The following is a 23,443-nucleotide window of genomic DNA, read 5'->3' as shown; positions in this document are numbered from 1 at the left end:
GGTGCGTTGAGATAGGCCTCGACAGGGTCCGCACTTGACACACATGTCCATCCTCTCATGGAAATATTATGGTCCAGGCAGCTGCATCTTCAGCCAGAGCCAATTCAGCGTAAAGAGCTCAAAATATTTCAGTCCCCTGGGAAGTAAAAATCTCTTTTGAGAAATTTGTAAATTAAATGTCTTAATTGTCAGAAACTCCATAAAAGCATCAGGAAAGAGGCACCAACCTTCCTGGTAACATTGCCACCCTCCCATTTCCCCAAAGACTGTAACCACTGCAGAGCTGTTACCATCATGTTGTGCCCCCACACAACAGCCCCACTTGAAGGCCAGGAATTCACTGTATTGCAAAGAGAAACCATCAGAGTTCAAAAACAAGCCCCCAGGGTGCAGAGACCTCAGGGCCTTACACAGGACCTTGCTTACCTTCAGAGGCTGCTAGCATGTAACAGATCCATTTGGGGAATGGACTCAGTGGAATCCTGATAGAATATTTGCATTAATGTGAGATAGGTTTCTAGGCCAAAAAAATGCCATGAACTTATTTTTCCATCAGCTAATTGTATCAGCTGTTCTTTGTTGGTTTGCTGCCATCTCAAAGCATGTAAAACAGCTCTGCTCAGTGCTCAAAAGCAGAGCGTTGCTGAGTCTGGAACAAAGACGGTTTCAGTGTTTCAGTGCAGAACTTCAGCAAATGTCACGAAGGAAGAGCAAAACCTCGGCCCCTACTGGGGCACAGCTGGGAGAAGCTGCCCTCTCTGCAGGGCTGCACATTACCTGGCCAAGCTTTTACGAGTCTCAATCTGTGCAATGAGAGATGCAAGATAGAGCTTATTAGACAACACAAGATGTTGCCATTAGGCACACACAAGGCAAAGGATCAACTCCCGCACTTGGGGTTGGTCTCCATTTACATTTTGTGGCCATAGCTACAATGGTCAGGAAAGAGAAAGCTAGCACACCTCTAAACAACGTAGTTATGCTGCCAAGAAGCCTCGTATAAATAGCAAAGTCTCCTTCTTTGTGTTGTGCACGCCACTGGCAGAGCCTGTCCTTTCCAGGTTGGCACCTTCAAGCTTGCCAGTGTGTCCCTAGCCAGGGCAAGGCAAGGAAGAGGGGGCTGCACTGAAAAGTGGAGTGGCACTGGGCACCCTCATGAGGGAGCTTGCCTGCATCTCTACTCCTGCCTCGTCAGCAGTCACCAGTGAGTCTGCAAAGAGACAAGGGCAACGTGCAAAAGCAGAATCTTGCCAGACATCAGGTTTGATCTGCACCAGATTTCCAAAGGCTTTTGGGGCTCTTCCCAACTGTACAAAGGGCTCTGTGCCTGGCCCTGGACAGTTTAGGGCTGGCCTTCCCTGATAGGCTCTGGATGAATTATCCTCTCCTATTACATGTACAAGGAACTCTTGAGATATGCCCAAACACAAGCCCTGTAATTATGGTGCGTGTGTTAGCAAATTAGACCAAACGGAGCTGAAGGGCCTTACCAAGGTAATAGATGACGCTGCGTTGCATGCTTGCTTTCTGCAGCTTCCTGGTCGGAGAGGACAGTGCCACAAAGTTTAAAGCTTGGCAGCGTGGAGGGAGGGCAGCTGGCTGGTCGCAGTGTCTACATCCCTGCCCAAAGCCCCTCGAGGTCCAGGGAGATACAGGTTGGATGGACTAAGGTCATTTAAACACAAGCACCCCTGACTGAATTCATAAGCACATTTTAAAGTCTTTTATTTCCTCAAATAACAGTGTATATTTAGACACCTGTGAAAGGGCTATGCCCACTTGGCACTCGCCAGCCTGCTGCGGCTCATTAAGGGCCTGCCTGGACTTCTGGCAGAGGCCAGGGCAGGTACTGAGCACTCCAGAAATTCCTCTCTAGCTCCAATTCTGTTTGTTTTATCATCTTTGCAGAGCAAGCCATCTAAAAGCCGCCTTCTGAAGGGCCCTGTATTAAAAAACACCAAACACTCCATGGCGCTAAGTGGTGACTCAAACTGGTGTTATTTTTCCCCCATGAGACACTTGGGGAAGCTGAGGTGGTATGGCTGGAGTGTCCCCATGACCTGTGCTTGTGACTTTGAATGGCTTTGACCTTCTCAGCACAGGGCAGAGATGCCAGTGCCTCCAAAGTGCTGAGAGAGAAGTCCATTATGAACAGAAGCCATGAATTAGTCAGCCCTTTTTTTAATTATCGTTTCATTAATTAGTACTAATTTAGCAAATGAGTGCCATGATTAGCTTGATTAGAACTAGAATGGAAGGGAAGGTGTGGGATATTGAGGGGTCTGCTCTGGCTTAAGTGGGGCTGGAGAGCTGCTGTCCTGCAGGGAAGGAAGGTGCAGCTCAGTGGCTCCCATGGGGCTGGCTGGGATGGATGGGCAGGCTGCTGCTATCTCTGCAGAAAGTAGCCACTCTCATCAAATCCCCAAAGGCAGTGTATTTCAGGCTGCCAGCCCTTTGCTGCGAGCAGGGAGGTCATGATGGATCGGTGTTTGTATAGAACATGTTAAAGAGGCTGGCAGAAACCTGCTGGAGAGGAGGAGACTCTTGCTTTTATGGTGGAGCTAGGGGAGCCTGAGCCACTATCACGGACTTTTTGACTGAGGTTTCCCCTTGCAAACGAGCAAAGAGCAAGACAGACACCTTCAGAGACTGTTACGGCAGCTGCAGAGTATCCCGGTGACATTCCTCGTCCCCAGCTTCCACCTGCTGCCATCAAATCCCTGCACCCAGCCTGTCCGTGCCCTTGACGCAAACACCAGCATCCCCCCTAACTCCCAGGGTAGAAATTTAAGTACAATAAGCAATTTTGCAATGGCCTCTTCCCACTCTGGTGCTGCCTGAATAGAAAAGAGGGCAAAATATCTGCACAGGAGCTTGGACACATCCCCTCCAAAATTTGGCCATGGAAACCTGCTGCTGCGGCTGGGGTGCTCTGGGCACCAAGCGAGGGAGCTGAGCACTGAGCTGGCACCCTGGTCCTGCTGTTCATAGGGTGGCTAAGGCCCCTCCAAGAGATACGGCTCCTCCAGTGCCACTGAACCAAGTCAACTCCCCTTGAGCAAATTTTCCTGTTTTCATCACAAATTATTATCGCAGCTAAGAGCTGTTCAGCTGATGCTGCATGTATCTCGTGAACTGCTGCAAAGTCTAGTTAAACTAAGAAATCGCTAGCTGAAGTAGTGGTCCGGAGGAAGCAGCAATTATGTATCTATTGTCTGATTGCTGCTTTTTTGCAGCAGGGATGACTCCTTGACATTAGGCTTATGGAGTCTGCCCGTTAATAGTAGTTTTAAATGGTCAAGAGGTTACAGCAGTAAGGAATGTTAGTAAAAAATGTCTCTGTGGAGTTTAAACAACCAGTATTTTAGGCAGGGCTTGGTGGGTTACTGTCCCTGCACAAACAACTAGAATGTGAGAGTCTGGGCTGGGAAATACTTAAACTGTTTGGAAAAACTTGTTTTGTGCAGCTTGAGAGTGTCCCTGGAGGCTGTGGCCCAATGCCATGACTCCTGGTAAAGGCTGGGCTGCAGTAACAATGAAGCTTTTATGGGGAAGCTGGAGTACAATCAGAAACTTTTCGGTCCCGAGGGATTATGGGGAGGGGAGTTCCTGGGTTCAAGATGTCTGGCACATTATGCACATTTCCACCAGGATTTGGGGGTGTTCTATGGCATGCAAGGTATGCAAATTGCTAAATGTGTTTTCAATTTTGCTGTGTTGTGCTGTCTTTGTTGGGTGATCGTTTTCTCTTCAGTGTAGCCAGAAGACAAGATGGATTCATAGCATGAGAGGAAAAGTGTAGTTGTCTCACAAGCAGTATTGACTTATGAAGAGCTTGTATTTTTGATTCTTCAGCATGCTCCTAACTGGGTGGCTGTAGATTATTCACTGATTAAACTTCCTCTAGTAAGAAGCGTCCTGAACTGAAAGACATCTTTGATGGACCACTCCTTACCAAAGTGATCAGAAGTGTGCGTGTAGAAACTATCTCATTCTTTCTTGCTATTACTTAACCTTAATCATCTGCATGCTGTATATAGCAGATGTCAGCAAGACATCTAGCAAGTTACCAAAGTATCTGCTCAGTCAGTGTTATAGCATCAATTCAGATTTTCTTCAAAGACTGGTAATTAATTTGAGGGCTTTTTTACAGGAAGAAGACATTTCCTGTTAGACATAGACTTCCATTACTAATCGTGTTAACTGCTAGAAAAGAACAGGGCAGGATGGGCCCTACAAACCAAAGGAGAAGATAAGGGGCCGTTCCTGGCACTGCCACCATACATCTCTTCTGGCATTTGGTTTGGGAACATTAAATCTGATCCAACGCCCATTGAAGTCAGGGAAAAGATTCCTGCAGATTTCAGTAGGCTGTGGAAGGAACCATCCGGAGGCTGAGGAGCAGCTAACCCAGCATCTCACGAACAGTTAGCTCCTCATCAGCCTGCAGTGTGAGATGATGGCCATACCCTGCGCCCTGCACACACTGTACACGTGCCACACATGCCAGGGCAGTGCAGGGCTGGCCAAACCCTTGTTTGCCTGGGCAAGGGAAATGGGCCTCACACGGACAGAACCTGGGCGTGGCAAGGTTAGAAGTAAATCTTTTTTTTTTACATTACAGAAATGTAGTTACCACGCTGAGACTGCCCAAAGATTGTAGAATTCGATGGTTTTTATTGCTGCTGCCTTTCCTGTCTCTGGACTCTCAAGGAAGCGAACTAGTGACAAGGTGGCTGGCTTGCTGATGGGGTTCCCCTGCCAGGGCCCCCTTGTCCCCCATTTTGTGCACCTTCCCCCTTCGTTTGCCAAGGTTTAACCTCGGGCCTGCCTCCAGTTTGGAAACACTGAAGGGGCCTTAATGATAGCAGCACAATCAAAACCCTATAAAAGCAGGATTTGTGATTTACATGGGGTTAATTACCACAACAAGCATGTTTATTCACTTCTCTAATAAATCCTTAAGACAGGAACAAGTACTAACTTGACCAGATTCATCCTGTGCACATATTTTTCTTTTAGCCATTTTTGCAAATCTGCATGTGTAGGATAGAAAGAGACAAAACATTTCCTGTCACTTAGGCAATAACTCAGGAGCTGTGTGCTTTTCCGCCTGTAATGGCATCAGCATTTACTTCAGATCTGGTAAAAAATAGACTTTATCATGACTTCTGCTGTCTTGTCTTTTTTTTTAAAAGAAATGAGTAGATCATAAATGCATATTAACTACAGCAGCGTGATCTATTGCTTTGACACCTACTTGCCACAGGAGGAATGTAAGGTCTATGTTTGTTTCTGCTAAACTAATAAGACCTGATTATTATATTCCTGAGGTTAAAAACCTGCAGTGGCAGGTGCTGGTGCATGTCCAGGCCCTGCAGTGTGAAGCCAACCCTTCTGCGAGGGTCCTACAAAGTCCATCATTTGCTTAAATATTACTGACGACGGCAAGTTGAAGACTCACACCATCAAATTGAATGAATAGCTTGGTTTCATCAATCTGATTTATGGAAGAGGTAACTGATGTAGGGAGGTGACCAGTGGCTTTGGGAGCCGCTGGTTTTAGGTGATGGATCACTTGAATGACTTTATGAGGACCAATAGTATTAACCACTGCCCCCAATTCAGTTGCATTCTGATATACAGGGGTTGCAAAAAGGTTTTCTTCAGCTGTTGATTCAGCTTTGTTTTAGCTGTCGTCTAGGTTTTCAGTGGCCACACATGTGTAGGGGTTGACTGCAGTGTCCCTGATTTGCTAGAAAAGTATTTGCAATGGCTCAGCACTGTACCGGATGGGGCCCCCCTGCCGTTCCCTAGGAATTTGTATCAGGCAGAACATTTCGTACAAGGCAGAAGATTTTGTCACCTTGATTCAAAGGAAGTTGTTTGTGTTAATGCTTAAAGGTAATGTGAGACAAGGCAAGCTCTTTACTTTAGAACATACGTTGTGCCATTGATGTACACAGTACAGTAAATATAACAAACAAAGAGTCCACTGTGGTATTTACACTCACTGCAAATGCATTTGCAAAATAGGAGCATTTGCAATCCAATAAAATAGTACCGCTTTTAGGCAGAAACCCTGTGTGTTCAGTGAAGTGCGCTCCTCAACTTTTCTTACCATTTATCAACCCAACACATTCCTCCCCGTTTTTTTTAATGCCTTCCATTAATAGTTAAAAAAAAAAAACCTAGGGAAAACAAACACTCTTTTCCTGATTGTTTATTCACCAGTCTCTTAGGAACCATAATTATGTCTCCCAGGAATTGTGTGTTTTATCATACTGTATATCTTAAAGAGCCACTTTAGGTAAAATAACAAGGAGTGCCTTATGAAGGAAAATTGGATTCATTTTAAGACTTTTTTAACCCTCCAAAGAATGGCTCTTTGTTTACTCCTTTAGTGCATGTGGCAACTTGCCCAAGTAAATACTATGCTGCATAAATACCAGAGATTGGTATTTATGATATTACATAAACATACTCTGAATAATGACTCATTGTGGCAGTGAAGAAGAACACAAGCAATATACATTGCAGTCAATGCATTACTTCTCGTCACAGTATTAAGTGGCACTGAAGCATTGTAGTACAAAATGATACTGAGATTGGAGAGGAAAAGTCCTATAGCATTGTTTAGCACATCTGAGTTTACTAAACAAAACAGAAAACAGCCAAAACAGGAATGTGATGAGGATAAGAAACACAGCAGGTTACTCATCAATATGCAGGGGTGAGGAATCAGTGGTTAGGTATATTTCGGGGTTGATTGGCAAAAGGTTTATTGCTCTTTAAACTAAAAACTCATCCAGTACATTCATACTGCTATTACAACAAGAAGCTGAGCCCTCAGGGTTCGTACTCCTGGGCTGCGGTGATACTTGGGTCCACTTACGGCAATAGGATGTAGATACCAGTTTTTCATTCATGGAGCAACGCTTTCATGTAACTTTATTTCTGAGGCTTAGTTTATCCAGCTACAGCTTCATTAAACATTTAGCTGCATTTCAGCAAAATTCTGTGTGTGCAAGGATTTGTGTGAACAAAAATGTCACTGTGCCACACTTTGCATTACTGCCAAATGATGGCTCCCCTGCTGCATGGGGTTCAGATCTGAGAAATTAAAATCCCATAGGGAAGATGTGTATGCCAAACCTTCTCTTTTAAAGCCAGTGGGGTATTAAACTTTATTTTTCAAATCCATGGTTGTAGTCTGTCTTGTCCAAACAGCAAAAATTAAACACACTCAAATCCTGAAAGGGCCACTGAACCACCCTTTTAAAAAAGTGGTGAAAATTGTCACCCATAATAATGCACTAGTATGATTTTTTTAAATTCTCCTCTTTCCCTGAAGCAGCCACAGCCCTTCAGGAACAGCAGAGAAATCCCAGAGGCAAGGCATGTCCACAAAGCGGGTGGTTGATCCTCCTAAAATGCAGAAGTTTGGGGGTGCTCTATGCTGGGTGCACCCTGCTTCATGAATGCAGGTTTGCGCATTGTGACAGAGGGGTGGCTTCTTGTGTTTGCTGTGGTTTATTCTCAGCAGAATACATTTCCTCCCTAGGTGTGAATAAAGGGGTGAATTGAGGAGTACCCCATCTTTCAACCTGCTCTCTCACCTGAGAAGATAGCACTGGATGTTCCCAGCAGCCTTGCAAAGTTCATGGGTTAATGGAAACCTCTGCACTACCGCATGGTTAGTAGCTGTTTATTGCGGTTATTAAACTGTACCTTATTCCTCTAATTTATACTAGTTCCTGGTTTTACTTCTTGAGTCAAAACCCACTGTGTTTAATCAGAGCTGTGTTTTGATGTTGTCCTGGGTGCCATGTGCTATTCCATTTCGTATGCAAGGTCTTACTGGATAAATGGAACACTCATTGACTTTTTCTTCCTTGTGCTTCACAGTTTTTGCACAGAATAGGAGGGAACACAGATGACGGGAGAATAGAAGGCTGCTGGTCTGCAAGGAGCAATGTTTAGAGGATGTGTCCTGGGCCAGAACCCAAATGCGTGGCAGTAGTTTGCTGAGGCTCTGCTAGCAAGTGTGGGAATGACTGTGATGCCCTCTGTGCCATTCTGGATGACAAAAGATTTATGCCTGGGCCACTTGCAGGCAGCTGCCTAAAGCGCTGCAGGTCCAGGCAGAAAGCTACACCTTCAAGGTTTGTCCTTATTTCCTATTTTCCCAGAAAAAAATGGAGCAGTAATGTGTATCAGCAAAGTTGAGAGAACAAGAAATATGGTCAAATTTCAAATTCAATCGCAGTTCCATTTTTTATTTTGTTATTATTAAATCAACAGCACTGTCCAAAGCCTCCAGTTTCATGGTGTTTGGTGCTCTTCAAACCCGTGCTGGGATATCATGCTGGGACATCATTCCTCTATTTGGATTTTGAAGCCAAGCCTCACTACCAGTTATCTCAAAACATGTATTGCAACCTGTTCCAGGCAGCTTTAACCTCAATTCTTTCCTCACATTGTCTGGGGTCTGCTATTCTCTCTTCCTGGGAGCCTGGGAGATGAGATGGCAGACTAAGGTCAGCACCAAAGCTTGATAACAAGCAAGCCCCATCCAAGACCCACAGAAGTCAGTGGGAAGGCTTGGGTGGACAGCTGTGGTTTTTAGTCAAGCCCAGAGATACTAGAAAATAACAAAGGGGACAGAAGAAAATAGCTTGGTGAGCTTTGGGGGTTATTCCTCCTGTCTTTTAAAAGGAGTAAATATATGGGGTTTTTTATAAATTTCTCTGAGAAGTTGTTTATGCTCCCACTCCACTGTGTCATAGCAATGTGCCTGTGTGATGAAGGCAGAGCAATTCTGAGTTACAGGTTTAAACATCCTTTTTCAGTATAGTTCACTGCAGGGAACTGCGAGTCACCGATCTTCTCTCTAACATGCTGGTCTGCTCTGCTCCTTCATACACTTTGCATAAGCATGAGAATCACACTGACAAAGAATGATAGCACTGCTTAAGTAGTTAAGTTGGTATTTATTCATTTAAATGTATGTGGATCAAGACATTTTTCTGTGATCTAAAGCAGGTGCCAAACCTATGATTAGCTTGTAACTCTTATTGTGTCTTGTCTCATTCTTTTGTTTCACACAGAAGGATGCAGACACAATTTCACTGACAATTGCTTTGAAAATGGCAGCCCTCCGTAGCACCTCCTAAAGAAGAAAACAGGCAAGAGACTGCATTTTATTGCTTTATTTCTGCATGAGTAAATTGTATGCCCATGATCTCAGTGCTCACTGTGCCTGTAGAAATGCACAAGAAAAATACTGTTCTAGGCAAAATGTACATATGTGGGCCTAGTCCACAGGCAGCACTTACAAATCAGGTTAGGTTTTATGCTTTTCAGAAGTTCAGCTATCTAAACAAGGCAATTATATTTTGGGTCCTTCCCCTAACTATTGCTGCACAAGTGAGTACCCACATGATTGCAGAAGGTAGAGAAGGATGAGGCAAACTCAGCATATAACTTTTGTTGAAATGGCTTAGAAAAGGCTCTTATAACTTGAAGATGATATCGCAGCCATTGAGTGGTGCTGCTTCCTTCTGCCACTCCCCACGTACGCAAACAAAGCAAATTCTATATCCCCATTTCACCCATTGTTGTTTGTACAATGATTGGCATTTTTCAGGTATCTTTTCTATTATTTTTCAAAGACCTTTTCTCTTATTTTTGTTGATCATAAAGCAAAAAGACAAATAAATCTGCAAACCAGACAAGGTCAAGTGTTAATTAAAGTTGTCTGAGAGGTGGGAGGTTGACATCCAGTTACCAAAGCAAGAGACTCATCTCTTTTCTTGGCCAGTTCAGTGTCAGATTTTTTGGGGTCCTGAAAACTATAACTGCTGTGCAGAAGAAGATATGTCTCCCCTGCATCTCAGCTATCCTGAGGGGTAAGAGTGGTTCAGAGTGAGGATTCTCTATTCCACCAATAATGTTTGTTTGTAAAATGTTTTAAGATTCTCAAATCAAAGGGATGTATGGACCACATCCACAAATATATTACATTAAGACAAGATACATAGCTATAGATGTACAGAGACAGGAAAAAAATGCAAAATTATTTCATTGAACTTTGTACAGTTCTGCACAGTGTTAAACCTCATTAAAATTCAAAATTGCATTTTAATTCCACAGTTCATTAAATCACCAGCAAGGCACACACTGTCAGCACTGTAGTGTCACCAGAGGAGCTGAGAATTATCCCAGACAGAAAGTAGTGGCTGCAAAGGAAGTGCTGGCAAGTCAGATGACACCGAGACTGGAAAGTGTGCACATATGAAAATGGGCCCAAATAGTATCCTTACCCAAACACATGGAACTACATCCTTCTTGCCTCCTGCCTCGAGAGTCAAAGGGCAGGAGCGTCACCTTTCCTGCCACCCACTGCCTGAGAGCAAGGAGGGGCAGGGACGGCACCAGTCAACATTCAGGTTTTGTAGTGGCATCACCCAGTTGTCACCTGCCCTATTCCAGCTGGGACAGGAGCCGTTGAATCACAAGCATTTGCATACTCAGCATACCCCTGTTCTAGCTGGTCCTCTCCATCCAGCAGCCCAGGGTGCCCCATGCACCTCATCCCCCACAGCTCACTGAGAACACTTGGCCTTGGCTTTGCATCTCTGTGGTCTCTTGGCTCCTTTTCTTTCAGCCAGATGTCTGCTTGGATGTAGGGATCAAAGTGTCTTAGACTGACTGTAGGTGAAAGAAAAATGCACAAGAGAAGCTCCCTGAGAAAAGGCAGACTGATGACTATGTTGTCTGTTGTATGTATATATATAGCTTTTCCTGGCATTCCTTCTAACTGCTGGGTTCTAGTAGGATTGTGCTCTTGAACTTCTAAATAGAAATATGCTGAAAAAATTGCTTTTTCACCCAATGCTGTGCAGTCTGTCCTTTCTGATGCAGATGTCTGTGAAATGACTTATGTACGTCTTAGTATAAGACCAGATAAAGGTATATGAGTGTATATTTTCCCACTCCACAGAAGCTTCCATTGCTCTGCACCATTCAGGATTTGCCCCGTCTCTGTGATGCAGCTCACCTGTCCATCTTTAATCCATGATAAGAAATTTACTGGAGAGTATCTGAAGAAAAGCTTCGTATCATTGCAAAAGGTACTTCGTAGCTCTACAAGAGTTGTGGTGTCAGAGATGTCTAAGAGCAGTCACAGCTGGGTAATAAACTACAACAATGGCCTGGATTCCCCCATAGTTGATACAGCTGAAGTTGCTGAAAATACCAGAACCTACAGCCTTTGGACATCTATACTCAGTAGTTAGATGCTACAGCATGCAATGCCACAAGTATCAGTGGATTTAAGGATAACATATTTAGTGTACTTAGGTCTGTTATCCACAGAATACTTTCTTTAAAATCAATTGTATAGAAAAGTTTATCTTAGAAAAAAAAAAAAATCTCAATGTTCTTGTCAGATACCTCCAAGTGAATCACTAGTCATTCCTGCTCACTGAAGAAGTCAGCTGATTTTTTTCCTATCTGCAAATGCTCTAAACTCAACCTGTGATCTGAAGAAAACAGGCGGTATACTTTCTTTTGTTTGCATCAGTGTGCTAATAAAGATTCTGCAATTGGATTTTATCTGACAAGATGATTAATTGCATTGTTGCATGAGTGCAAGTGGAATTCAGTCCATCTGCCATCCCTGCATTTGGCTCTCCATGTAGTAAAGGTGTTTTGGTTTGTTTTTTATTAAAAAAAAAAAGCTTGGTTTTCATCAAGCTTGCAGCTTTGACTTGAAACTCAGTCTGTTGACTGAGTTCCATTTTTTACCACTTTACTCCTGTAACCTTAACTACCTTTTTAAAAGAAGACTGAGATCAGCCTTATCGATGATATTATATGAGTCAGAGACGTGTCAGAGCCTAGAAGTGTGATAGCTGTTCTCCTGCAACCACAGGCATCCATAGTATTATTTATGTACCATCAACAGTGGAACATGCTCAGACTTGAAGGACTAGTGCTGACCTTCCCTTGCTAATCATTTATACACTCCTTGTTTTGAGTGCTCCACCTTAAGGTTTCTCATGACTCACTTTCTCTCTGGAGTGAACAAATAGATCCTGAAGGACTCTATACACTTCCAAGTGTGTAACCTGTCCCCTCGTACTCACCTTGTTCTCAGCAACAGAAGCTTTCCAGGTAGTAATGCTATTTATTATGGTGAGACCTCTGAGCCGTAGGAATTAGAGAGCTGAGAGGATGGTGGTGTTCAGGTTGTTTTAGGCTTCTCCTGCTCAGAGAATGGGAATGTCAACCCAACATTCTCACAGGTGCTATGAGGAAGGGATAAAGCTCCTCTGCTCTCTGGAGACAGGGAAGTTGGACATGTATAGCTCACCTTCCAAAGAGGGAACCTCAAATGTTCAGATGCCTTGACCATAGTCAAAGACTTACTGAAGCAAAAGGAAACCTGATTATATCTCATAGGGATGTATATATATTATAACATATAACATATACAATATATATAATATCTACAATATAAAATACATTATGTTGTTATATATTTGCAGTTCTACCTTAGATTTACATTATACACTGCATGGGTATATATGTATGTATACCTATATATGGGCATGTATATCCATATATCCATATGCATATATACATATATACACACGCATATGTATATATATCCATATATCCATATATATACATGCATATGTATATACATATATGTGTGTGTAGTTCTAAACACACATGGATTTTTTAAACCATTTTTGCTCATTGTACATGGCTGAGAGCTCTTAAAGTGACCCACTGAATGGGCACTTGGAGATTTTTTTTTACCTGAAGGGAACAGTAAATTGAGAAGACCTATTTCTGGGTTGTTCAAACCAGAAGACCTTATGCCGGACACTTAAATGCTGAGGCTGCTGCTGCTAACTCTTAGCCTCTCTGTATTGACTGGTCCATCTGCTAAGTGGGGCTGCTAGTGCTGACATCCCCACTTCCCTTGCACTGCTTTTGGGAGAAATAAGCAGTAAATAGTTGCAAATGCTTTGAACATACAAAGAGTGTACAAGGGTGAATATTACGAATAGTACAAGTATTATGGAATATAGCAATAATGGAAGAGCACCAATATTGTCATTACTGAGACATGCAGCAGTTCACAAACAAGACAATGAGCTTGAGAAAATTAGTGGAAGCAGAGATGAGAGGAGAGGACATAGGTACAAGAGGGTGCAAGGAAATACCATCTTGCCTTTGTCCTTTCCTTGTGTAGCTCTTCCTCAAGAGGCATTGCAGGGAAGTGGGGTGGCTGGGAAGGACCTCCCCACTGAAGGTTTGTGGGGAGCTTTGGAGAGAGCTAGTCTGCCTGGGGCAGGGTTGGCTTGGCTGTGGGGTCAGAGGTGAAGGGAAGGGAGGAACATCTTTTGACTTACGCTCAGCAGAGGCTGTGAGGCTGGAGCTTAATTGTAGGGGCTTGGGATAGGCCAGCAAGGGTGGGGGACTCATCAAAATGTCATCGGAAAGAAGGAGGGAGGTTTGATCTGACACGCTAAGAGCATTGCTGCCCTAGTGGTCCCTGGTCGAGACACATCTAATGGGATGGAGCTTCACCACAGCAGTCACAGGGGAGCAATGTTAGAAGTAGGGCACTATGGGTTGGTCCAGTGTGAGGGAGTAACTTAAACTGCAGGGCTATGATGCAGAGAAGGATGTGGTTCTTTTAATTCCTGCCCCTTGTCCCATTGTTTCCTTCCCAGGCACACACAAAATCTTCCTCTGCCCCTCCCTCCCAGCTCAGCCTTTCTCCTCTCTTTGGCTTTTTGTCCTTTCCCTGTTGCAGAGCCAAGCTCACCAGTATATACCCACACGCAGTGCAGTAGGGACTTTCCCACATTGAGTTAAATTTGCCTTCTTTTGGATAGTTCTCCCTATCTGGGACCCATATGTCGAGCAAAACAATTGTAAATGGGGTTAGTTCATTACTTCGGCATGGGGTGGCAGGAGGCAGGGCCAGGAATGGGTTCTTCAGAAAAGGTTGTATTTTGCAGCTGTGCCCATTATTTGTGCTGGGGGACTCATTTTCATGAATGTACAGAGCCCAGTCATACCACAGAGCTGTACATGGGAGCCCAGGTTATGAGTCTCCTCCCTATCAGACAGGAAGATACGAGGAAGGTCTGGAAGTCATGGGCATGCAGGTAGATCTTGCCTGCCCAGGACATAAAGGGCATGACCTGTCCTGCCATTAGCTTTTAGAGCCAAAGTCTCCCTGGCTTCAGAGGACGCTTTATGTGTGTGTAAGGAACCTGTGGCAAGGTCAGGGCTAGATTGCTTCACATCACCAAAATACGAATTCTTACATTCATCCTAGAGCAAGGCTTGTGCAACAAGACAAAATGGAATAACATAAAAGCTGGGAACCAGAGCACGCTGCAACGTCACTGGGTAAAATACCCCAACAGCCCCACAGGAAGGTGATGCTGAATCTGCTGTCAGATTAATCAGGGATTTTTCTTTTTACCACAGACGTGACCTTAAAGCTTTCCTTTGCATGCTAAAGATGCCACTTTGACGCTGAGAGGTGCAGCGCAGTAGAACTATATCTTTTAATGGAAGTTCCCAGGCGACATGCCAGTACTCTGCAAACAGATAAATTTATGGTCTTTCAGGTACAAACAGGCATGATTTGTGATCCAGGGGCAGATGTGGTTCTTTCCATTTGTTCTCCCTGTCCCCTTCTAAGCCTTCCAAAGCACATGTGAACACAGGCCAGTGTTGTAATCTTCCCAGGGCTGGTAAACAATATTCCTATTCTAAATTACTTGAGTAACTTCATCAAAAATTAGTAAAATCACGACAAGCACAGGCTATGTGCAAAATACTAGGCTAGCTTCACTGGTCTAACTCAAGAAGTCCAGCAACTGTAAAGCTTATTCAAATCTCTGCTGCTGAATCTGTGCTCTTTTGTTACTGACTCCAATTTAAAACTTTGTAAACGTTGAACAGTTTGTAAACTGGGAAAAATTCCTCTCTCCAAATTTGAAATATATTTTCCCATACTGATCTTGCACCAAAACAGGCAGTGTTCACACTGGAAAAGGACCTGATTCTAAGTTCTTGTGCTGTGCTGAAAAAATACATCTCTCCAGACAGGTGCAGACAGCCCTGAACTTGCTTTGCTCACGCTCTGCGATGTTTGGATGCGTGCCGGCTCTACAGCCGTGTTACACAGCACAGCGCCTGAGCCTTGCCATGTGCTCTCAGTAAGACCAGGCAACTGGAGAACAATGTTTTTCAGAAACCTCCTTGGGTCTGACAGTGAAGAGCATGACTGCTCTGTGGTCTTGTGGTACATGTGACAATATGACCATGCTCATGTGTGCAAAGCCAGATGCCATCTGGGTTGCATTATTAAAAAAATAAAAAAATTAAAGGCACATTATGTCCAGCAACAGCCCCAAGGTGTGCTGGAACAGGTGTGCCAAATGCAGTGATTTATAATGAAGCAGCAATGTATAGCCCTGTTCTTTTGACTGTTTTCTGTCAGCTAGCTCAGAGGGAAGTATTTGTGGCATTCTCTTTGGGCCCATAGTTCCTGGCATTATTTCTCAGGGACTGTAAACAGGGGAATGCTTTTCATATGAGTTTGGCTACTATCTAGTTTTTTTCCCTGTAGTAATAATATAAAACCTCTGTGTATCAGGGAGGGAGAGAGGGACATGCAGAAACTGCTGTATGAACAATAATATTTATGAAGTCTTATGCTTAGCTATTTCTCTACCTGCCTGGTAATACATTGTATGGTTTTGTTCGCTTCCTCCATTCAAGGATCTTGAAATGCCTTGTAGATCAAATTGGAGGGAAATAGTAATATTTTTATTAGATCAACTGATAAACAAACAAACTGATAAATAAACAAACATGCTTTGGGGCACAAAGGTCTGTTTTCACTCTAAAGTAATCTTCAACAGAAGCAGCAATTTTCAATGGTAAATATGCGCTAAGAAGTGCTGTGAGTTCAGGTAATCAGTGTAACGTCCTTTTGTTCTCCCAGGCTACGGGGGAGGCAGCCAGTGTCTCCTTGCTGCTACAGCAAGGCAGACTGAAGCACCGAGAGGTGGGCTGGCTTTCTCAGAGGCTATGTGCCAGTTTGGGGAGATTGAGAAAGTCCTGATCCAGGACTCCCAGTCTTCACCAAGTCCGTAAAACCACATTTTCTCCTCTTGTGGCCAGTACTGTCTCAGCAATGTTTTTGATTGCTCTCATAAAAAGCCCTTTTTTTCCCTGGGATGTTAACGTTGGCATATACGTGTTTTCTGTCAACCTTCTCCAGAAAATTTAAGTTGTTCCTTAAAAGGGAATCAAGTAAGGAAGATTTACTACTGTTTAAAAAAGCCAGCACTTCAATGCACATCCCCAAAGGCGTGTTTTGTGATCCAAAGTATCATTGCCTATCATTGCATTGGCAATTCTGCCTTAGTCAAAGCCTTTCCCTGTTTCTTCCTAAGATATGAACATGGATTTAATGATCAGTTAAAACATCTAGTGAGGTAAAACTTGCTTCTAAAACTGGGTTGAGTGGAAGGGACATCAAGTTATTTATCTTGCATTTTTAGTGGTAATTTTTTGAGCATTGATAATTACGCAGGTTATTGGTTTTGCCTCCCCTCCAATAACAGGGATAAAATTTGGAAGTGTTTCACGCTGGTCTTGGGAGAACAAGAAGAAGACGTCTTGTTCCCTGCATAGGATTCATTTTAAATTCATTGTTATTTCCAGGTAACCTCTTCATCTGGCTGTTTGTCCTGCTGTCTCCCTGGCTCTATGTTGTTAACCTAAAGATCATTAGATATAGTTGCAAGGTGGCTCAAACTTTACCATCCTAAAGCTGATTTAATGGAAATAAATGACACTTTTTCCAACTTTCTCAACAGGAGTGCTGCTTGCCGTTATCATGGCTGGCTGAGTCCTTAAACCACAAACCAAAACATTTCCAGAGTCTGGTGTCCTTTTCCAAGGTCTCGAGAGCTACGGCTGTGATGGCCAGGGCCGTTGCTTGGTGGTACCAAGCTGACGAAAAGCTGCCAGTTGTTATCCCACTGTACAGATGCACCAGAAGTCGGCTGTGAACATGGGTAACTCTCTCCGTGAGCCCAACAAGAAACGCGAGTCAGTTTTGTGCAGGTGCGTGCCTTGGCAACAGCCACACATCAGAGGTCTGTGGCCCCCTTCCTAGCAGGGCATGGGGTGCCCTTTAAATTCGGGGGACTCTTGCAATCCCAGGAGAGCTAAGGAAAGCTTTAGAGCGGCAGATGCATTTTAGAAATATGGGTTTCAACTTATTGGTTATCCCAAACTTACTGCCTACTACAGACAGTCCTAAAGGATAGGTAGAGCCTCCTCTGTCACTGCCCTCTCTGAGTAGACGGGGCATTAACCTGGAAGGAGCAAGCCTGGCTCACGCACGGCACTGCCACTGGCACAGCGTCCAAAGCTCTCCAGGTGTGGAGCAGGGCTCCTCTGCCTGAGCTTGCACTGAAGTTGTGGAGCAGGGTGAGCCCAAATGTCATTTCAAGGGCCATTTTTATTTCTAAGCAACCTGCTGTGGCAGCGGCTGTTACTCGCGAAGCAAGCTTTTTCTGTTATGGATTTATTTTTCCTTTCTTTGTAGTTTAGTTAAAGTAACTGTGGATGTAAGTGTACAGCTGGCTTCTGTAAAAGAAGAAAACACACGCTGTCTGCTCAAGCAGGAGGCTGTCCTGTCAGCGCTGCTGCCCAACGCAGCCCGGGCTGGCTTGCCCGCAGACCGGCACGTCCCCATCCTCAGCCTCACAGCGGCGGAGCCGTCTGGGGTGCTTTGGGCCAACCCCAACTCCCTTCAGCCGCTGCCAAAACCCTCGCGGGCCCAGCGTTGTCCTGGTGTCGTGGCGAGAGCCCTCGGGGAGGTGGTCTTGCGGCTCCCGGCGAGCGTCCCCGCCGAGGCAGGCATCACCTGGCCGTCCGCCTTGGCCGCTGGGCGATTCCTGGCAGAGGTGACTCACAGGCAGGGAACCCTGCGAGGGCTCTGGCACATGCCTGCACTGAAACACTGCCTACAGCCTCCTGCCTCTGCCCAGCTCGCCCTTCCTGCCGCCTTTCCCCCGGGGTCCTAACTCCCGACTTTGTTGCTCTATAAACATAATAACAATAATTATTCTCTCATTGGACACATAGCCATCTTCTTTGTTTGCAGGCTTAGATAAATATCATTCAAATCATGGAGTCTGATTCATGAGTCAGGATGATGGCAGCCCTCCAAAACCTCCTTGCCCATGGAGAGCGTGTTTGTGAGAGAGAGAGAGAGAGTTTCACTGTATGAAGAGTAAGAAACTGGAAGCCAAGTGAATTAAATACAAAGCAGATAATTATGTGTAATTCATTTACTGACTAATGATTGCACCTGGTACGGAGGTTTATGAATTCATTTGACTCTGCATAGGTTCTCAAAAACAATCTCCCTGCTACGAGATAAAAACTAGGCTGACATTTCTTAACAGACCAGTGTTTACATTAGCATTATTGTAAGATTCTGCCTTTTTGGCTCATTTCGTATTTTACCTCATGACATTTCACTCTTCCTGGGTTCATCTGTTGACGGTGACAACTGCTCAGTGCTGGTCGAGGCTGGGTGTCACTGCAGAATGAAGCCATCACTCTGCTCCCGAAAGCCACGCAGTGCAATTAGACATGGTACTTATCTCCCATCTGCTGCAGCCAAACCTTGCCACGGAGACTGTGCCTTTGGCAAGGGAACGGCAGGTCACGGCCCCCCTTCCCCCTCTGCTGGGATCCCCGGCAAATTGGCACTCTTTTCGTGGTGTCACCCAGCTGTCACCGCAGCCTGATGCCATCAGCTCCTTCCAGCTGAACACCAGCAGACAGTACCAACCTTCACCTCCTAACGCCTGGGTTGATTTCAGGTTGAAGACCCAAAGACCAAGCCTTTAATGGGGTGAAGAAGCTTGTGCTAACCCAGTGAAACCCAGGAGCGATGCCTCGGTGTTGACGTCAGCCTGAAGACCGCAGCCTGCGTGACACCGCTCACACCTGGCGCGCTCAGCCCCCAGTGACCTGGGCAAGCAGCGCCTGGGCACTGCATCTGCGGTTCCAGAGTGGAGGTCTGAGCCACGCTGGGCGAAGAAACATGCCCGAACCCTCGCTCGCTGCTTGCAGCAGCAGAGATGCTGCCCAAGGTGATGTTCTTACCGAGCGGTGGAGACAAAAGAGCTTTTCCAGTTGTGTTCCCCATGCAGTCGCTGGAGCCCCTCTCCCAGCCTGTTAGTGTGCTAAAGGCAGCTCACCTTAATCATCCCCTCCACCCCCCCAAATAAAACTATACACTCAGTTAATTGCTCAGGTCCTCTGTGGTGGTGGTTCATCACATCAACAGACATTTGGCTGTGTTTCCTGCTGAGGCTGTCTGGACCATCACATAACTGGGATCCATATTTTTATTAGTCAGTTTAAGCACAGGGTGCATGAGAGGTAAACGTACAGTGTTTGTGCACGGGGGAGAGGGCTACGTCTGCAGGCACTGGATGAATGCACATTTCTATGAGATGCCCTTTAAGACTGACTTTGGGAAGGGAACAAAACAAGAACGACATATAAGGGAAAGGGGAAGTTATTTGGCAGTTTGAACAGAGACTGTCTAATAAATCATGAGATGATCACACTGAAGGAAGAAAACCCAATAAGCTGATTACACTTACATACACTTTCTAGCATTATTTGCCATTGAGTGTTTACCGAAGTGTAACGCGGTGAAGCTGAGCTCATGGCTGCCAATAAAATAGCTGTAGTGTCTGATGTAACTCCCACTGCTGCAAGAGCACACGCTTGGCGGTGTCTCCTTGGAGCTCAGTGCATGGCGACAGGAGAGAGCGACCTGAACTCACTGCGCACCCAGCAATCCCTCTGCGCCGCGGGGTCCCCGCAGGGTGCCGGCCCTCTTGGGCAAGCGGCAGAGGGGCCGCTTTCTGCATCTGTGGCAGCCAGGTAATGAAAACATCAGCAACAAAAAGAAGTAACCCCATGCTCTGCTATTTTTGATTTGAGCAATTTGTAATTAGAAAAGCCCAAACCAGCTCATCTTGTTCACGAGTATTCCCATTGACTAAAATGCAGTCAGCATGCACTTTAATTTTGAACCTATGCAATCCTTTTCCGATGAAGATCTGGCAAGCCAGAACAGATTACAGTCTGTGAGATACTTGCAGTATGATAGTATTTTACCTGTAGGTGGATCCTCATTTTAGATAGTGAGATGCAGAGCCAATGAGCCTGATTCACTGCTGTGTTAATCCAGTTTTTCAGCAGAATAACACCACTGAATCATCAGCAAAGTTGAAATAACAAATGATAAAATGGGAGCATTGTGTCTAAGTTTGCAGAGTGTGTATGGAAATGACTTCTTGCAGAACCATTAACCTATATGGATTCTTTTCAGTTCAAAATGTATCAAGAATATGACAATGTGTCTAGGCTAAAGTTTTACATGTCAAAAACCCAATTAAAATCTAATATAACAGCTAGCATGGGAGTCCCTCAGTATGTTGATGTGGTGATTAATTTTTTTTTTTTTTTAATTCAGAAAAAGAAGATTTTTTGAGAAAAGAGCTTAAACAGCTTCCAAAAAGATGCAATTTTTGATGCAGTTCATTTCTATGCACCAGATGGGCACCATGTAAAGTTTAGAAATAGGATAAGTTAAAAACCTAGTCCTGGTTTCTTTTCAATTTATGAAAATACTCACTGAGCAATTGAAAAGAACTGAGTAATTGTGACCTTTTTACAAGCAATGCTCTGGAAAAGCCAACTAAAGGCAGTTAGCAAGCTTGCAATTAGTAGTTCTAATTATAAAGTGTATACATAAAACAATGTAGCATCATAAATAAAGGCCAAATTCAAATGATGCAATAGGAACAGTAGAACATCATATAAAGATGGGCAAACGATTCAGCAAGAGAAATACTTGTTATCTGTATTTTTCCAATAATAGCAACCAAAAAAAAGATAAAATTATAGCAGTGCTTTGTTTTATTTTATGTAACTTACAGTAACCCTGTCTCAGTGCCACCTGATGCTCGTGTTTCTGTCGTAGACCAGAGTCTTCCTTGGATGACGTTCACAGTCATGGTGTCAGACTCTAATGAGAGACCATCACAAACACAAGCCGGTGTGGGAGCCTGTGGCTCAAACAGCGGGCTCAGATCATCTACGTCATTTGTCTTTATCAGGGGACTGCTTCATGACCTACTTCCATTTCCATCACTGAAAGCAGCTATCAAATGCCACAGCTTTTTTTTTTTTTTTCTTCCTTTTTTTTTTTTTTTTTTCTTGAGCTTGCGCCTATATGCTTTCTAGGTAAGCCAGATTTATGTCAAATGCAGGTTATGGTATGTTTAGGTATGTGCACATCCTAAGCTCCACGAAACTATGACAACGCTTTATGTACTACACGGGCAATCAACATTACGGAGCAGCATCACTGCAGCTCTCCGCCGAATGAAGCGTGTGCAATAGCAGAGCAGGATTACATGCTGCATGCTTTACAGAACTGCTCTCAAAGTCCTGGATGCAAGTAGAGAAGATGAAGAGACATAATACCTTAGGGAAATGTTTTTATTTATTCTCTTTGGGTGCATACATGGCAATCACCCATGCAGCATGATCCAGGATGTTGAAAACCATTTCATTATGTTCTATAAATAAAAGGACTGATGTGGTTCAATTGTATCAATTATGCAACTCTTCTAAGTGGTGTAGTCAATGGTAAATGCAGGCAAAGGGCACTCCCTTTGCACCCACTTCTACTCTGGGCACTTCTAGTATTTACCTGCTCCTTATATACCACAGACAGATGAATCTACCCACTTTTATTTACCACTGTACCACTGACTCCTCTTTGGTCAAGAGCTTTTCCTATGCACAGATGACACAATGAAATAGAAAATGGAAGTCAAGACACTGCTATGTGTTAGTCTGTTGTGCAAGATGTAAGTGTGGCTATATAGTAATTTTGAGCAAAGCATCGGTTTTAAACAATGTTTAAACTGACACCATTATTATGCAATATAGTTAATTATGGCTAGAAGGGCATTTGAGGTTAGTTGGCGCTACCTTTGTCCATTTTATAATTACACCAAGAAGACAATGACTAAGTTGTGCCTAAGCTAATTGTATCCATTTGGTTTTACCCCTCCTCTTCACCATTGTAAGGCACTGGCATTCTGAACTGTAAGTTTTTTTGAGGGGTTTGGGTGCATTTGTGCTGAATACAATGGAGCTCAGTGCTGACTGGGCAGCCTCAGGTAATATTACAATAGTAGCACTAACTATAGCAATAATAATTACAGCTAGTCAAAGTGATAAGTACAAAATGAATGTCACTTTTTTCCTGCCACTGTTACAGTTACCTGCGAGAGATTTATCCTTACCTGCACCTGCTCTGTGTGTTCTAGGAGGTGTTTGTGCAGCTAGAAATTAAAGCTTCGCAGCACAATGTGATGTCCTCCAGACATGCTGTGAACCCAGCAGACACCTCCAGAGCAGCTGAGGACCAGCAACAGACCGACACAGCAGCACACGCTGTGCCAGCCCTCTTGCCGAATGTGCTGCGGGCTTTCTGTATTCAAGGGACGCACAATACAGTTCAGCTGCCCGGGCTGATGGAGCTGGGCACCCCAAACAGCAGGCAGCCTCCCGCATTTCAGCCAGCCCCGGCTCCCGCAAAGCCAGCTCAGCGCTTTCTGCTCCATGTCCGCGAGCGGTCCCCAGCCCGGGCCGGCAGCTGCAGCGCGGACGCGGCACCGCGCGAGAGCTGCTCCCCTGGGCTAGCCGTGTGCTGCTGGTATCAGAGCCGTGGTGCGGACAACAGGTTACCTGGGCTCTGGAGCCAAGCTGGCTGCCACAACAGCCCAGCCGCGTCCGCAGAGTGCTGTGTTTGAGCTAAGTAGCTGCCCTGGACCTGAGCTGGCAGGCCTTCGCGCACCAGCCGGACAAGCTGCCCAGAGGTAGTGGCGCTTAAACTGTCTCTTTTGAATGGTACCTGGCAGTGTCAGGATTAAAAACAAACAAACAAACAAAAAAACCCAAAACCCAATGACAATAGATTTACCCCAGAAAGGAATTTGGTAACGCATACTCTTGTTTGGCTACAACAAAAGGCTATAGTCTTCAGTTGATGGCTGGAAACTGGATTGCACTTATGTAAAATAGAACCGCCTGCAAGGGTTCAATGCCATAATTAACAGGCAGTTTTAGAAATTATTGGCTAATGCCATTTAATAGAAATACTGCCAACTATTGTTGTAAAAACTTGGTTTGTTCCTTCGGTGGTAATATAAAATGACTTAACATGGCTTCACTGGGAAGAGATACCTTTGTTTGTTACATTATCATTACC

The 23,443-nt window shown here is 44.5% G+C and overlaps 1 protein-coding gene and 1 long non-coding RNA gene across 3 annotated transcripts in view; both read left to right on the top strand.

Moving 5' to 3' along the window:
• The window catches only part of LOC115346393, an 87,901-nt gene extending 64,845 nt beyond the window's left edge, over positions 1 to 23,056 (top strand). Inside the window, exons 2-5 of one of the 2 annotated variants that reach the window (XM_030026401.1) lie at positions 7,565 to 7,696; positions 7,909 to 8,165; positions 11,006 to 11,135; positions 22,500 to 23,056. In XM_030026401.1, coding sequence (XP_029882261.1) covers positions 8,098 to 8,165; positions 11,006 to 11,135; positions 22,500 to 22,985 — 684 coding nt within the window. In that variant the 5' untranslated portion in view covers positions 7,565 to 7,696; positions 7,909 to 8,097 and the 3' untranslated portion in view covers positions 22,986 to 23,056. Of the gene's footprint in view, positions 1 to 7,564; positions 7,697 to 7,908; positions 8,166 to 9,110; positions 9,190 to 11,005; positions 11,136 to 22,499 lie in introns of those variants that run through there. The other variant, XR_005933223.1, reaches the window with a different exon arrangement.
• On the top strand, positions 16,587 to 21,774 carry LOC115346394. Its single transcript, XR_005933224.1, has 2 exons — positions 16,587 to 18,358; positions 18,957 to 21,774. It is a non-coding gene; the product is annotated as an uncharacterized LOC115346394 (long non-coding RNA).
• Positions 23,057 to 23,443: the final 387 nt, after the last annotated feature.

This window comes from Aquila chrysaetos, chromosome 9 (genome assembly GCF_900496995.4).
Source record: "Aquila chrysaetos chrysaetos chromosome 9, bAquChr1.4, whole genome shotgun sequence".
Lineage (NCBI taxonomy): Eukaryota > Metazoa > Chordata > Aves > Accipitriformes > Accipitridae > Aquila > Aquila chrysaetos.
Note: the sequence above shows the minus strand (reverse complement) of the source record. Positions and strands in the feature narration are given on the sequence as shown.